This window comes from Notolepis coatsorum (genome assembly GCF_963971535.1).
Source record: "Notolepis coatsorum genome assembly, chromosome: 1".
NCBI classification, from domain to species: domain Eukaryota; kingdom Metazoa; phylum Chordata; class Actinopteri; order Aulopiformes; family Paralepididae; genus Notolepis; species Notolepis coatsorum.
The window spans coordinates 295,880,088-295,897,899 of NC_140165.1; the positions used below are offsets into that span (position 1 = coordinate 295,880,088).

Consider the following 17,812-nt stretch of genomic DNA (forward strand, 5'->3'; position numbering starts at 1 on the left):
CGATGTCTGCTGTAGAGATGTCTGCTGTAGCGATGTCTGCTGTAGAGATGTCTGCTGTAGAGATACCTGCTGTACAGATGTCTGCTGTAGAGATGTCTGCTGTAGAGATGTCTGCTGTAGATATATCTGCTGTAGAGATGTCTGCTGTAGAGATGTCCGCTGTAGAGATGTCTGCTGTAGCGATGTCTGCTGTAGAGATGTCTGCTGTAGAGATTGCCGCTGTAGAGATGTCTGCTGTAGAGATGTCTGCTGTAGAGATGTCTGCTGTAGAGATGTCTGCTGTAGAGATGTCCGCTGTAGAGATGTCCGCTGTAGAGATGTCCGCTGTAGAGATGTCTGCTGTAGAGATGTCTGCTGTAGAGATGTCTGCTGTAGAGATTAGGGTTGGGCATCGTTTGGATTTGAACGATTCCGGTTCCGATTCCGATTCTCCATATCGATTCCTGTTCTAAACGATTCTCGATTCCGATTCTTTGAGGTGCAGGTCAAAACAGGTCACAGCTTATTTCGAAGGAGATTTTTTATTTTTTTTTTATTTCAAAAAGAAAATCATACTATTCACATTTTCAGTTGACTTGATACAGTTTAATTTGGTTGCTGTACTGTAACTAGGGTATTAAAGTAAAAAAAAAAGTAAAAAAAAAAAAAGTTTAAAAAAAAAGTAAAAAAAAAAAAGTAAAAAAAAAAAAAAAAAAATCGAAATTTTGAATCGAAATTCAAATATGTTACTTCCGGTTCCAGAACCGGAAGTTAGGAACCGGTTCCTATTAGAACCGGTTTTCGGTGCCCAACCCTAGTAGAGATGTCTGCTGTAGAGATGTCTGCTGTAGCGATGTCTGCTGTAGAGATGTCCGCTGTAGTAGAGATGTCTGCTTGCTGTAGAGATATCTGAACAGAAAGGTAGGCAAGCGATTTTTATTGCAATTCTCTAATAAGGAGGACAATTGGTAAGCTTATTGTGAAAATGATGATGATGAAGACTTTTTAGTTTAGTAACTTGAACAACTTGTGTAAAGACTTATTTCAATATCAACAGTTAAACACGGATAGAAGTCAGCCGAAACATCAGTCCTCTCATTTTAGGTGTCCCAAACAACGTCTACCCATCCATGATGATGACATAGTGTGTGTGCAGAGAGGGAACACAGTGAAATCCTACAGGCTTATAGTGTGCAGATGTGGGTTATAATTACAGGCTCATTCTCCTCAGTGCTGCATCTGAGGTAGGGTGCCTATCGTAGCCAATGGCTCATGGCGCGTGTGGCACAGCAATGTGCTCTAGTCAGGGTTATGTTAATAAGCTTCCTTCAGTTTAAGGATTGCAGATTTCAATCTTAGAACTGTGTTTGAAGTGATTGAATATATATAATAATAATAATAATAATAATAATAATAATAATAATAATAATAATAATAATAATAATAATAATAATAATAATAATAATAATAATAATAATAAATTCAATTTGTAACGCACTTTATATTTGTGACAATCTCAAAGTGCTACATGAAAGGAGATAAAGATTACAAAAGAAATAATAAAAACTATTAAAATGAATAAAACAACCAATTAAATGGAAGAAACATTCAGATCAAAATCTCAAAAAATAAAAGAATAATTTAAAAAACATCGGTCGGTCCATTTAGGCAAATGCCTTGTTAAAAAAGAAATATATACACAAACGAGCATACAAAACCGGTTCGTAGTATGCATATCATTTCAGAGCCATAGAAGAACAATGTTCACTGACTTATGTAAAAGCAGTATGTCAATGTTTGTGGTTGTCGTGCATGTAAATCCCTTATGCTCCGATGCACAGGATGCCATCGCCACACACAGATAATCTGTGCTTGACCTACTGATACAGTTCCATGTAATACCATCTCTACCATCCTATGGTACAAACCTATGGGCATTCACTGACCTCAGCAGCGCTGTGTCAACTGTGACACGATGATAACATGAGACACATCAACGGTCAATAGCCTAATATGAAGCCTGAGGGTTGATACACGTCCATGAAGTATGCAGTTATTAAACAAATATAGCCTAGATATAAGATAAGACAGGAGATCTGCTAATTCATTTTAGCAGGCAGCCATAATGTCTTCCAATATATATATATATATATATATATATATATATATATATATAAATTTTCTCTTAGCCGCACTTACCTCAGGCGTCCATATCTGAGTATTTGTGTGAATTTCTCAGCCGCTCATAATCTTATCCTCCAGGCATGTTGATGAATGTCACAGATATGATTGCTGCTGGTTTGCATAATGACTTTGGCAGTGAGTTCTGGCCCGCGGTGTTAATCGCAAATATTCATTTATCTTCCGAGTCACTGGTGCTATTAGGCTGTTAAGTCAGATTATAAAGTCCAGTTCCCAGAGGCTGCTTTAGTCAGTTTGGTGAAAAGTAGGGAAGGTTCTAGTAAATGGTAAATCGCTGCATTTATATAGCGTTTTTATCCAAAGCGCTTTACAATTTGTTCCTCACATTTTACCCATTCACTCACACATTCACACACCAGTAACAGTACCAGTTCCTGGTAGCCCCTTTCGTGACTGTGATGCACAGAGTGAATCCACAGTCACTTCCTAGCCCATAGCAAACTAACGTATGTTGACTGAACCAGGCAGAATCGGGCAGAACCAGTCCTTCATGGTCAACATACGTTGGTTTGCTATGGGCTAGGAAGTGACTGTGTGGATTCACTCTGTGCATCACAGTCACGAAAGGGGCTAAGTTCCTGGTAGACCTCGTCTGGTCTTTCCAAAGACCCAAGAGATGGGACAGTAATATATATATTTGTGGAAAATGCTTCTTGTCTAGTATATTCACTCTTATACTAAACAAGTAAAGGTACAGAGATTCGGTACTGAATGATTGATCTAGTGTGAGTACCGATGTACCCTAAAAGTACAGAGTTCGGTACCCAACCCTACTAGTGACACAGTTTCCTAGAGGGTTAGGAAGATACCAGGGAACGTTAAGTGACACAGTTTCCTAGATGGTTAGGAGGATACCAGGGAACATTCTAGTGACACAGTTTCCTAGAGGGTTAGGAAGATACCAGGGAACGTTCTAGTGACACAGTTTCCTAGATGGTTAGGAAGATACCAGGGAACATTCTAGTGACACAGTTTCCTAGATGGTTAGGAAGATACCAGGGAACGTTCTAGTGACACAGTTTCCTAGATGGTTAGGAAGATACCAGGGAACGTTCTAGTGACACGTTTTCCTAGATGGTTAGGAAGATACCAGGGAACGTTCTAGTGACACAGTTTCCTAGAGGGTTAAGAAGATACTTGCTCTAGTGACACAGTTTCCTAGAGGATTAGGAAGATACTTGTTCTAGTGACACAGTTTCCTAGGGTTAGAAGGATACCAGGGCAGCAGAAGTATCACACTAATATTATTCTCTCATATTTTCCCCTCCGTTGGATGAGTGGGTGTCTGGCAATCGGAAGGTTCCAGGTTAGATTCCGGCTCCTCCCAGCAGTGTGTCGATGTGTCCTTGAGCAAGACACTTAACCCCTAACTGCTCCCGATGAGCAGGTTGGCACCTATTATGGTTGCTTCCACCGTTGGTCTGTGAATGTGAAGGGGGAAAAAACAGTTGAAAATCTCAAGAGCAATACAAAAAAAAATCTCTTTAGAGAAATCATGACCCAGTTAGATAATATACACGACCTCGTTGTGAGCAGTTTCCTGTAGGAAAAATGTTCTACCAAAGTACACATTCATTATGAACAGAAAGGTAGGCATAAGCAATCTTTTTAGCAATTCTCTAATAAGGAGGACAAAGATAAGCCTATTGTGATAATGACAATGATGAAGACTTGCGCGAGTGAATGGGTGAATGTGAGGCATAAGTTGTAAAGCTCTTTGGATAAAATCGCTATATAAATGCAGTCCATTTACCATTATATAAATGCAGTCCATTTACAAATGGGGCAGTCTGTTTCTGTCATCATTGGTCTCCTCTCTCCTGTCTTCAACACCCATTTATGACTCATGTTTTCCATGTCCTAATGTTGGTCTGACACTAAAATGATTACACCCTCGTCTAGCTGTCTGTCCACTCATCTCTAACACCCCCCCCCCCCCCCCCTCTCTCTCTCATCCCGTGTGCAGGTTCAGAGGTGCCTGCTCCACCTTCTCCTTTGAATGTCCCTCACCATGGCCAAGCGTGAGACTGGCAGCACCAGCCCTGTGGTCAGGCAGATCGACAAGCAGTTCCTGGTCTGCAGCATCTGCCTGGACCACTATCACAACCCCAAGGTCCTGCCCTGCCTGCACACCTTCTGTGAGAAGTGAGTCTCGTGCCTACAGCCGGTCGGATAACCATTTTGTTAAACCAACAGCTTACATCGTCATCTATTCTAAAGCTATTGTCTATTAGGTTCTATTGTAGGGTAAGGTGTGCGTGGGTTAGGGGGCGGGGGGGGTGCTGTGGGGGTGGATGCTCCCTGTATATTCTGTTGGCTTTCTTTGGGTCTGACTTTAAGTGCTGCGGCTCAACGCCTACCCCTTTGTGATAACAACAACAGCTGTATGCAAATGTCATACAGCTATAAATGTGTGGTCCCTATGGGGGGTGAGGGGCTGTGGGAAACAAAGTGTATGTGTTGTGTTTTTGTTGGTCTATTTCTTTAAATAAAGCAAAAAAAACACCACAGTTTTTTTTATTAGATACAATTTATTACAAAATAATATACATTCCCCCCTGAATGAAGCGGTATAATATGTCCTTTAACTCCCAAACAATACTTTTGTTGTTCAAAATTCCACACGGCAGCGATGACTGTCGCAATGTTTAACCGAGTCACACAGCTTAGCGAGATTTCTAAAATAATACATGGCATGATGTAGTCGCACACACCAGCCAGCGATGCTCTGACCAGCACGGCCTCTGCATGACATCAGGTGCCACGGGTGAACAGAGAGCTCGCCCCTGATTGGCTCAATACTGCTGGCGACTGGCAGCTATTTCCACAGCTCTGTTTCTCTCACATGACAAAAACCCTTTCATCAGTCAGAGCATTTCGGTGCCCTGTGTGTCACCCGGCATTGGAACACCCATGCCTGACACCCTGCCAGTACAGATTAGAATCTCCAGCCAAGCCTTAGATATATACCGTGTGAGTGCCAGGAGTTTCACACCTCTTGACCGTATTCTCATGAAGCCTTCTTTGTACCATATATGCCATGATAATTTGTGCACCTGCTGCAGCTTCTCTGTGACTTTCACGGCTAAATTAACGTTATGGTTATGGTTAGGGTATGGTTTTGGATGGTTATGGTTAGGTTAGGGTTATGGTTGGGGAATTTTAGGCCTTAAAACTGTCTTAAATATGATTTTGATAGGTCTTAAAATGTGTTGCCATAATTTTAACTTCTCTGTATTACCATACCGGAAAGTAAGCAGTACGGTAATAGCCTATCAGCCCCCCGCCCCAACAATTTGTATGGAATTACTTATTTCATCGAAATTTTGCTTCATACTTTTTTGCCAGTATGGCCGTGAAATAGGTATTACATCCTATTCAAAGTGGTCTTAAAAGTCTTAAATTGAAACCTGCAGGAACCCGGCACCCAAGTCATAGGAAATCCTCGGGCACTCGCGAACCGAGCCGAAACCTCTTTGACCCGGGAATTGCTGTTAAATGAACGGCAGTGTCATAATTTCGACCCACTGACATTTGTGTTTCTACTCCTTGTCTTTGCGTAGATGCTTACAGAACTACATCCCTCCCCAGTCGTTGACACTGTCCTGCCCGGTGTGTCGGCAGACGTCCATCTTGCCCGAGAAAGGAGTCTCTGCCCTCCAGAACAACTTCTTCATCACCAACCTGATGGAGGTGCTCCAGCGGGACCCGGAGTGCACCCGGCCAGAGGCCAGCAACGCCCTGGAGTCGGTCAGCGCCGCCGCGGCCTGCCAGCCCCTCTCCTGTCCCAACCACGAGGGCAAGGTATAGCGATGGGACTCAGAGTGCCGTGTAGTGGTTCAGATTAGGGCCGGTATGGTTAGAATACGACAAATCACAATCTCTTCCTTGTTTTTTTTAAACCGTATAACAATATATTTTGTTATTTTACTAGTGACATCATTTCCTAGAGGGTTAGGAGGATACCAGGGAAGTTTCTAGTGACACAGTTGCTTAGAGGGTTAAGATAATAATAATAATTGAATTACAGATCTTACAGATCATAGAAAAAATAAGATTAAAAATAAAAAACACAAGGCAGTTAAAAGTCAAGGTTAACAATAAAACAAGCAACAGGAAGTATAAAAACAGTGAAGTTAAAATAACAAAAAAAAAACGAACAGCAGGGGGTATAGGACAGTGACAGAGGTTACAGTGAATATGCAAGTTTGAACAGATGGGTTTTCAGTTGAGATTTGAATGTTGGTAGTGAGTCAGACTGTCGGATATGTGGGGGCAGGGAGTTCCAGAGTCTGGGAGCCGAGCAGCTGAAAACTCGGGCACCCATGGTGCTGAGGCGTGAGCTGGGGATGGAGAGGAGTCCAGTAGATGATGAGCGGAGGGTGCGGGAGGGGGTGTATTCCTGGAGGAGGTCAGTGATGTAGATGGGGGCTAGATTGTGGAGTGCTTTGAAGGTGAGTAGGAGGTTTTTGAAATCGATCCGGTAGTGCACAGGGAGCCAGTGTAATTGAATGAGGATGAGTTGGTGCGGGTGATGATCCTGGCAGCAGAGTTTTGGATGATTTGTAGTCTGTTGAGGAGTTTGGTGCGAAGGCCGGTGAGGAGAGCGTTACAATAGTCGATACGGGATGTGACTAATGAGTGGACCAGGGTTTCCGTGTCTGGAGATATTATGGCGGTGAAAGAAGGCAGAGCGGGTGATGTTTTTGATGTGTGGTGCAAAGGAGAGGGAGCCGTCCAGGATGACACTGAGGCTTTTAACTTGGGGGGAGAAGGGCACAGGAAAGCCGTCGATGGTGAGGTTTGGAACTGGGGTGTTTTGTGATTTGGTGAGGGTGGATTTGGAGCCGATGAGCAGGGCCTCAGTTTTGCTGCCATTTAACTTCAGGAAGTTTCTACTCATCCAGCTCCTGATGTCGTCAAGGCAGGTGGTGAGGGAGGTGGGGGGAAGGGCAGTGGTGTGTTTGGAGGAGATGTGTAGACCTGTGTGTCGTCTGCATAGCAGTGGAAGTGAACCCCATGGTGATGGAGGATTGTGCCCAGGGGAAGGAGATAGATGGTGAATAGGAGGGGACCCAATACTGACCCCTGGGGGACATTCAGTGAAACAACTGAACACCCTGACTTGTGAGTCCTGAGTTGTACAAACTGTTGTCTGTCAGTGAGGTAAGATGTGAACCAGGAGAGTGCGACACCAGTGATCCCAATGCCAGCCAGGCGGTCCAGGAGTAGTGGATGGGAGATGGTGTCAAATGCTGCACTGAGGTCAAGGAGGATGAGGATGGTGAGAAGTCCAGAGTCAGCTGCACGGAGGAGGTCGTTGGTGATTTTGACAAGGGCTGTTTCGGTACTGTGTTGGGGGGCGGAAACCGGATTGAAAGCGTTCGTGGAGATTGTTTGTGTCGAGGTGGGATTGCAGCTGTGCGGCAACCACCCTCTAAAGGGTTTTTGAGATGAAGGGAAGGTTGGAAATGGGCCTATAATGATTTAAATCAGATGATACCAGGGAACTTTCTAGTGACACATTTTCCTAGAGGGTAAAGATGATACCAGGGAATGTTCTAGTGGCACAGTTTCCTATAGGGTAAAGATGATACCAGGGAACTTTCTAGTGACACATTTTCCTAGAGGGTTAGAAGGATACCAGGGAATGTTCTAGTGGCACAGTTTCCTAGAGGGTAAAGATGATACCAGGGAACTTTCTAGTGACACAGTTTCTTAGAGAGAAGGATACCAGGGAACGTTCTAGTGGCACAGTTTCCTAGAGGGTTAAGATGATACCAGGGAATGTTCTAGTATCTTTTTTTTTTTTTTTTTTTAAGATTTATCTTTATAATACAAGTGTCATGGTTTGGTGCTTTTTCATTCCGAATTTGTATAATTCTATTCCAACTTGTACCCCCAAATCTATAATACTGCTGCAAGGAAATTATTTTAGAATAAGTAAAAAGAAAAATTTCATTTATAAAATGTCTATACATCATTGATGATGGTTATAGTAAAATTCCAGACATTTGCATCGATCCATGATGGCATACCTTAATATTCGGTGTACCTCCCGGCCCTAGTACAGATATCTAGAGGGTTGGGAAGCCATCTTGAAAAGACTGCTTAAAGCCTATCTCTTTACTCTGGCATTTCAAATGAGATATCAGGGAGGCTAACTCTTCAATTGAATGTAAATGAGAGCCATGTTTATGGATACGTTTAACACCATGACTTATCTATAGTCTTTGGATAGGTTTAATGTCATCACTTAACAACTGGTCAATAGTCTGTTCTTGATTTGAAGAGAGCAATTCTATTGCACTACTTTTATTCTGCCTATTTTTATGCACTTCCTGTCAATTTCATGATGCACTTTGCATGTGTCCGTTCTATGCTCATTTTATTTGTATCTATTTTTATGCAAATCTTATGCCTATGTCTATTTTATGCATGTTATGCCTATTTCTGTGTCTGCACTTTACCAATGTTATGCTCATGTTAGGCCTATGTCTATATTACTGCTGTGAAGCACATCAGGCTGCATCTCTTGTATGAAAGGTGCTATACACAGGGTTCGCACACTGCCATTGAAGTGCTTAAACTGAAGTTTAAAAAAAAAAGTCAAGGCCTGGAATTCCTTGAAAACAGCAAATCTTTTAACAAGGTGCTTATAAAGTCCTTGAAATTCAAATCAACCGTTCACATTGAAAGTTTTGTTCATCCATGATAAAATTGTTCTGAACTAATTGTCGGAAATTGGTTTTTAAGCCATAAATATTGGATCCGATTATTTTTCAATAAAAAAACAGCATTTAAAAGTGAATTGTATCCTTTTTAAATGCCCTTTTAAAATGAAAAATAGTGCTTGGGAAAGTACTTGAAAGTCCTTGAATTTCATTTAGCAATGTCTGTGGGAACCCTGTATACAAATATAGTTTTATTATTATCTATGCATGTATTAATGAATAAATGAATGAATTAATGCATTTATATTAGGGCTTCTCTTTACAGTGTGTCACAACCCTGGCTCACAGGTTTACTAAATAGTAGATAGGGGGGTGATAGAGGCCACACCGATTCTGCCAGCAGACTCTATACTGGGGCTACACCCAGGCCCAGCTGCAGGCCCTCAGTCCTGACGAGCCACCTCCCAACCTGGAGGAACAGAACACAATAGAACAGAAATAACCAGAACAACCAATAGGGGGCATTGGGTGGGTCGTCGCAAATGGAATAAAAAATGTCCGGTATGGGTCGGTCATGGGGGGGGGGGGGGGATTGAACCCCTAACCCTGGTGGCGCTAGTACCTTGCAGCCGCGAGCCCCAAGCAGTCATGTGTAGCTACGTCATGTATACCGTTAATCACCAACACACACCCACCGTGTGGCTAAACAGTCAACGAGCCTGCATGATCAATTATTTGTGTTTTTGAAGTCTCTTCGCAATCAGTCGACTGACGCCCACTTGTCTACGGCTCACATCTATTATAGAGTGGATCACCAACACACACACTATGACAAAACAGTCAACCCTAGTCAGATTTTAATAGAAATCATTTCTGAGTTTGAAGCCTCTTTTTGGAAATCAAGTTGCCACTGACTTCCCAGGAAGGTGTTCAGTTGTCTCTCGCTTCCCTCTGCGCCCCCTACAGGTCATGGAGTTCTACTGCGAGTCATGTGAAACGGCCATGTGTCTGGAGTGCACAGAAGGGGAGCACAGGGAACATGTGACCGTTCCTCTGAGGGATGTTCTGGAGCAGCACAAGTCGGCGTTGAAGAACCAGCTGGATGCCGTGCGCAACAGGTACCGTATCACCCACACGGTGCCTCAGGATGGGGGTCAAGTTACCGCATTCAGAGATTCTCAAGGTTGCATTACCCAAGATACTGTGATAAGGAGAGATAAAAGATTCAAAGCGGCGCCAGTGGGATACAAATAGAATGGTTCCCGTCTCCTACTGTAAGTGGGATGTTTTACACAGGTGCCCATCGTTAACACAGATCGCTGCACAAGTCTTAACAAACTTTTGGATTGTGCTCGTCACCAATGCAAGAGGCTGCGGTCTCGACTCCCGGAAAGTCAGCATTGCCTTGGCTCGGGCTGATCGCTATACTAACTCGTTTGGCTGAGTTAGGGGGAGGGGAGCCGTGGGTGGGTCCTGGGCGTTGTGGACAGCGACCCCTACAGTTCGGTCGGGCCGCCTGCTCAGCGAAGGTAGGATCTGGTGAGAGAGGTAGTGCGGCCTCCCACACGTTACTCTCTCCCAGTGAGAATCTGCGCGGCCAGGCTGGCTGCCGGCTGGCTGCACATGCGTCGGAGGAAAACATGTGACAGTCTCCGGCCTCTCGGACCAACAGTAGGGGAAAGTGCGCAACAACCAGGAAGGGGGTTGGTAATTGGCATAACGACTAACAGTGGGATGGGAGAAAAATCGGAAAAAGAAGGAGGGGGAAAAAGATAATAAATAAAAAATAAAAATAAAATTTGGCCAATGCCCTTACACACATTTCATTTATCAACACATTGATATATTCTTCATAAAGTAAAGTATGTTACAGTATATTGGAGCTTGTCTTGTGTGTGTGTGTACTAGTCCAACTCTCTAGTCATTTTTCCTGATTACTTGTAACATTATATATTATGATGTAAGTAGTATGTCTGTGTGTATACTAGTCCGTTGTTCTGTTTACTTGTTATGTCATGTTATGATGTAAGTATTATGTTGCATAGTCACAATGTATGTTTTTTTGTGGACCCCAGGAAGAATAGCTACTGCAATGTTGCTAATTGGAGATCCTAATAAAATAGCCTAAACTAAACTACTGTCTCAATAAAGAATATATTTATACGAAGGGGACTTGACCATCCACTCCTTTTTAAAGAACCACACATGTACCAGTCTAATTTACCAGAGATTGTCCCCGTCTTTAACAAATTATAAAGTGTATGTTTTGGTAGATCTCAGCCTACCTTTCACATTGCCGTCGATGTTGAAAAGGGTTTATAATAATTATGCTCTGTGACACTTGAGAATAGCGAGGCCTAGATCATTTACCCTTGTGAAAATCACAGTGTCAATTATTTGTGCTAATGTTACTGTATTACTCTTACTACAATCTATTCAGATCTGTGCAGCAACTGGGAGCACCCAGGAGTTAATAACAAGTGCACCCAACTGAGTTACATATTATGTCTAGCAACCTTCAAACAACTTTCAAGTCTCATGGGGTATTTTACACCCCTTTTCATCATCAATGGCAGTTTGAATGAATGGTGTTCAGTAAGGTAAGCTGATACCAGCTGAAACAGACATATAAACACAAATGTCTGTTAAGAACAGGGACAATTAGACTGGTATTAGGTCAAACCTAGTATTACTTGAAATAGGATTTTGCTTTGCCGTTAAGTTTCTGTTCATGTCCAATGATTCCCTCCATAATGTCTTCTGGCAGACTACCTCAACTGACGGCTGCCATCGAGCTTGTGAACGAGATCTCCAAGCAGCTCACGGAGCGTAAGAACGACGCCGTGACTGAGATCAGTAACACCTTTGACGAGCTGGAGAAGGCCTTACACCTGCGAAAGACCGCCCTCATCACCGACGTGGAGAACATCTGTAGCGTCAAGCAGAAGGTCAGAACACACTCCACACTCCCCGTCTCCTTCCGTCTCTTTTCCTCCTTTTTATTCTCGCTTCACTCTGCATGGGTTGGAGAGACAGTGTTGTAGTCGAGTCACTAAATCTTGAGTCTCGAGTCCCAGTGTTCGAGTCCAAGTCCGAGTCACCAAAGAAGAACCCGAGTTGAGTCAGAGTCGAGTCCCCATTACCCTAGTCCGAGTCCATATCATCAAGCTTGAGTCCACTCCACTCTGGCAAACAAAGAGCTGACATACAAATAAGAAAGGGTCTACTTTAAATTTCAAAGGGACTTTATACACTTTGTGACACAATAGCCAAACAAATGCACTAGCCATCATTATTACATGGCGTTTTCACATTCGCCGAAATGCTTGCTTGTGATTGGTCAATAGCGCTCGTCAGAGGTCCGTTATTACTCTATAACGGACCTCTGCCGAACAATAATGACCGCTGTGCGCAGCTGTTCGCAATCAAGCCCACTGACACACTGCATCAGTGCAGCCAATCAGACACACCTGCTGGCTGCACTGACAGCGGAGTGTGTGTGACGATGACAGCGGGAGCGACGGAACAGAACTGCGTCTGCATTTGATCTCGTCTTGACGATGTAAAATGAATTAGGTATATTGTTAGTAAGTTAGCCATGTAATAAGCGGGATAATGTATAGCTATACTCGATCATTGTCGCAAAATAATTGACCTTCACTGACGTTTGAAACACCTCGGCGCTGCGCCTCTGTATTTTAAACTCTGTGTCGGTCAATTATTTTGCGACAATGACCTCGTAGCTATACATTATCCCTTACTTATCTTATGCCAAATGATTAGGGCCTATTACAAACTGTATTTTTTTTTAATCCACTTTTTCTCCCATTTTCTATATTTTCTCCCATCCCAATTTCGTATCAGCCAATTCAACCCTCCCCTGTCACGAACGCTGTTTCTTGCCTCCCACAAGCCGGCTGCAATGCGGACTAAGTCATACATAGCACAAGTCCCCTCCGGTACTTGAGGTAACAGCAGTCGCATCTTTTCACCTGCGCAGCTCGATCTCTCAGTGGCGAGGAGTAACGCGTGGGAGGCTCACGCTGCCCCCGACACTTCCTGATTCTACTGCGCAGGCGCACCAACCGACCTGTAGGAGTCGCTGTCCACAACGCCCGATCCCCACCCATCAGTTTCCCACCCCCTATTACGGCCAATGTGTATTAGTATGAACGACCAGCTAAACTGAAAGCAATGTGGAGCGCTGGGCTCGCCTGTTCGAGCCCAGCGCTCCACATTGCTTTCAGTTTAGCTGGTCGTTCATACTAATACACATTGGCCGTAATAGGGGGTGGGAAACTGATGGGTGGGGATCGGGCGTTGTGGACATTCGTGGCGAGCGCCTTGCCCAGTACGCCACGTAGCCGCCCCTACAAACTGTATTTATCAATGAACAAGTCCGAGTCTGCAGCTTCCGAGTCCGAATGCAGTCAATGCTCGAGTCCGAGTCATCAGTGCTCCAAGTCGAGTCGCGAGTCCTGAAAATCAGTCCAGGACTCGAGTACTACAACACGGGTTGGAGAGCGATGTTAATCTGATGCGACCCACACCACTGACCGGGCGCTTCTGCTTCTCGTGTGTTTAGGTGCTTCAGGCTCAGCTCGCCTCCCTCCTGCACGGCAAGGAGAACATCCAGAGCAGCTGCAACTTCACGGAGCAGGCCCTGAGCCACGGCAGCGCCACCGAGGTCCTCCTGGTCCAGAAGCAGATGGGCGAGCGGGTCAGCGCCCTGGCCCGGCACACCTTCCCCGAGCAGCCCCACGAGAACGGCCACCTGGACTGCCAGGTGGAGACGGAGGGCCTCCGCCGCTCCATCCAGAACCTGGGCGTCCTGATCACCACGGGGGCCGTGGGCCACACCAGCGTGGCCACCGGCGAGGGCCTGAGGCACACGCTGGTGGGCCAACACACCACTGTCACCGTCACCACCAAGGACAAGGACGGGGAGCTGGTGAAGACGGGCAACGCCGCCCTGAGGGCGGAGATCGTCACGGCGGACGGAGCCTGCGCCACCGAGGCGGAGGTGGCGGACAACAAGAACGGCACCTACGAGGTGGGCTACACGGTGCGCTCCGAGGGCGAGCTCAGCTTCTCCCTGCTGCTGTACGGGCAGCCCGTGAGGGGGAGCCCGTACCGCCTGCGCGCCGTCAAGCCCTCGGACGTCCTCCAGTCCCCCGACGACGTGAAGAGGAGGGTGAAGTCGCCCAGCGGGGGCGGAGGTCACGTCCGGCAGAAGGCTGTCCGCAGGCCCTCCAGCATGTACAGCACCACCAAGAAGAAGGAGAACCCTATAGAGGACGAGCTGATCTACAGAGTAGGTGAGTGATACGGCAAGGTCACTATGGGAACTGCTGACGGGGAGGTATTGACCCTCTACTGCTGCAATACACGTAGTGTTTTACCAACAGTGCAAAAACCCAGGACAAGCAAGTTGTTTTCTGGGTGTCTTCCATGTGGATAATTGCTGAAACAATCACTTTTCTACTGTACATGGATTTTCATTATTTAAGCAAATTTGTTTGTACCTGTGGCTATGCATGTGTGAGTACTGTATACACACACACATACACACACACGCACACAGTGTGGGTGTTATATAACAAGGTTTATATAACAAGGTTTCATGTTATTACATTACTGTTGTTATTGTCCACAATTAAAACTGCATTAAGTAAGAATTTCCATAGTTGAGAATGAACAGTAAGAAGCATTTTGTATAAAAGTATTCTGTACTTCTGTATGACAACTATTAAAGAAACTTGAAACTTGAAACTTGAAGACCACGTAGACTCGGCCACATACAATGGACCTGTCTCAAACCCTGCCCTCTTTTCTTGATCCTCCAATCACAACTGTCGCTTACCTCGGACAAACCAAGTTTGTCCGAGGTAAGCGACAGTTGTGATTGGAGGATCAAGAAAAGAGGGCAGGGTTTGAGACAGGTCCATTACAGGATGTAAGTCTGCACAGTCCAATAGAGAGGGTTAGTATACAGTAGGCCTGTCCCCGACTAAGGCTTTGTGTAGTCGACTTTGATTAGCCAAAATGTGCCGATACAACTAGTCGAATGCAAAAAATATATATAATAATAATAATTATGAATACATATATATATTTTTTTGGATCATTCCATTTGGGCTGTGGGGGTGCTTAATGTCTGAAGGAGTCGACTCAAGGCTTCTTGTTTTCTGCGAAAGCATGCAATTGGTCCACTGATGGATAGGATACATCTTGATATTTGTCTAGTCTAGTGTGTTCATTAGATGGGTGAAATCCTCTTTCAGTGCCTCTGTACCCGCTTTCTTAGGCAGTGCCAGTTAGCCTCGCTGGTATGCGCGCCATTAGCGTTAGCCACGCTTCTAGGCCTCTTTGCTATAGGAAAAGTATTTAAAAAAAAATTGCATTAGACTAAAGGCCTCTGCATGCTACAGCAAATTCAAAGCAACTTCAACACAACATCGGCGCGATTTCAGCGCGCTTGTTGCAGACAGTCTTGTAGACTGTGTTGCTTGGGCGTTGCGTACCTGTGTCCAAAATCTAATCTAAAGACCCGTTGCGTTGGTATTGCGTAGCAGTGATTGGTTGGTAGTGAATGGGGGCGGGGCTGTCTGTCACTTCTAGTGTTCCTGGCTCGAGACCAAAAGAAAACTTTCTGACAGGAGCTCGAGACCAAAAGAAAACTTTCTGACAGGAGCTCGATAGCTAGTGTATTGTTTCATTACACTTGTTTAATTGTTTGTTTAAAATGAATCAAATGCAGGAACGTATTGCAGAGGAGGTCCGAAAGTACCAACATTTATATAATAGCGGGTCTAAAGACTACAAGGATAGCATTATGACGATGAATTCGTGGAAGGAGATTGGGGAAACAATGGGGATGGACTGGGTTGATGTGGCGATATAACTATATTACACTATATACAAGAACACAAGCGAAAACAAACATAAACAGGGCTATTATTATACTAACGATGTATGGTTGAGAAGGGAAATCCGTTTGTAATTGCTAGAGTGCGCACCTTCGGCTGCCCAAAGTATTCAGGCGGGCTGGGCGCGCTCGAGCCGCACATCCGGGGTACATTTCGTTGCATCATAGGCTGCGCGTTGATTTTGCAGAAGCATAAAGGTAATGTGTCTGCAACACCGTTGCTTTGTCGATGTTGTGTTGAAGTTGCTTTGAAGTTTCTGTAGCATGCAGAGGCCTTAAGAGGTTGGCAGTCGACTACGGCTCCTTTCGATCGATTAGTCAACTATTCGACTAGTCGAGGTCAGCCCTAGTATACAGTATATATTCAACCATTAAATGACCAGGGTTTTCCCAGGGTTTTTGTAGGGCAGTGTTGCTGGTAAATGTTTTTTTTATTTATTGAAAATGTTGGGGTGTGGCTGTTATATTTCTTCAAACTTGCTGTTATTATCAATTGCACATATATATCACACGCTATCATTATGCTTTATTATTGTAATTATTATGCTATTGAGAGTTGAAGGCAAAATCGGAATTCAAGGTTTTTCCTCCTTCGTTGACATTTAATTGGCTACAAAATGTGTAATAATTAAATTAAATAAATGGCAGGCCAGCCCTATTTGCACGGGGCTAGTATTACGTGGATGACCCACGGTAATAGAAAAATTACCTCGCCAACATCTGTGATTTCCATTTCCAGACACGCGTTCGCTCGGGATACATTTATACCGAGGCGTCCCGAGATTTAACTCTACACGCCTGTAGTTTTGACTGTCGGGGTGCATGATCAGACATTACTGCTTTAAATGGCACCTCAAACTCATTTATAACAAGAGAAAATCCACTGCCTGACGTGATTTCTTTTTTATCACGCAGAGTACTTAAAATATTCTTTCAATGATAAATCAAATCTATGGCAATCCAGCAGGGGAAAAAAAGAAAAACTGGATAACAGTTACAGTATGTGCACCTACTTTGGATGGAAATCTATTTTCCCAGAAGGAACTGTAGAGCTATCAATCCCCATGCTGTGGTAACGCTGATTGATTTGACCTTTGCACTGAAAACCATTTGTGTAAAAAAGAAAATTTAAAAAATCCTGTACACTATTACCAAAAGCGAATCACGAGCCCAAATGACTTGTTATCAGATTATCTCTTTGTTTGCCAAAATATGGTACAACAGTAGTAATGTGTAAATGTTAAGTAAACTATGGTCGTAATACTAGTCCTATGCGAATATAAAAATGTAACTGCTCATAGGCATGATTAAAAAGATATAACCGGAGTCACAGGTGGGTCACAGAGAAGAACGATGTGCAGCTTTCCAGAGGTGTGATTATTTACAAGTAACATTATTAGGAGTGTTTTGCTTGAACGCTGCATATTAAAGGAGCACGCCAACATGATGGGATAATGCGTTTACAGTCTTCGCCTAGGGTCAGACAAGAAGATGGATACCAATTTCCTTTCTGTGCGTTCAGTAGAAAGCTATCCAGCTGCAAGCTAGCCTAGCTTGGAAGCGGATATGGATCAGCTAGCCTAGCTTAAAACTCTGGGAGAGGTGTTTTTGACCAACAGCTAGGCTTCTATCTATCTATCTATCTATCTATCTATCTATCTATCTATCTATCTATCTATCTATCTATCTATCTATCTATCTATCTATCTATCTATCTATCTATCTATCTATCTATCTATCTATCTATCTATCTATCTATCTATCTATCTATCTATCTATCTATCTATCTATCTACTCTGGAGAAGACAGTGAAGTGCATTTCCCATAATGTTGGCGTGTTTCTTTAAACACCCCCCATATTTCCCATTCAATCAACTTGGGCGATGCGCAAAAACGTAAGTCTTCTTATAATGGCAGGGAAAACACTGATTACTTACTTATTCCACATAGTCGTACGTGGTCCTCATTCAAAATGACAAACCTTACTTAATGCAATCCGGTGCAGGGAGTAAAATTCACCTTGTGAGTC

The 17,812-nt window shown here is 44.0% G+C and overlaps 1 protein-coding gene across 2 annotated transcripts in view; it reads left to right on the forward strand.

Moving 5' to 3' along the window:
* LOC311232748 (tripartite motif-containing protein 3-like) overlaps positions 1-17,812 on the forward strand; it is a 54,704-nt gene that overhangs the window by 22,898 nt on the left and 13,994 nt on the right. For both annotated transcript variants that reach the window (XM_084319572.1, XM_084319573.1), the window contains exons 2-6: positions 4,148-4,326; positions 5,745-5,985; positions 9,822-9,973; positions 11,623-11,803; positions 13,441-14,173. In XM_084319572.1, the coding sequence (XP_084175698.1) occupies positions 4,181-4,326; positions 5,745-5,985; positions 9,822-9,973; positions 11,623-11,803; positions 13,441-14,173 (1,453 nt within the window). In that variant the 5' untranslated portion in view covers positions 4,148-4,180. The remainder of the gene's footprint in view (positions 1-4,147; positions 4,327-5,744; positions 5,986-9,821; positions 9,974-11,622; positions 11,804-13,440; positions 14,174-17,812) is intronic.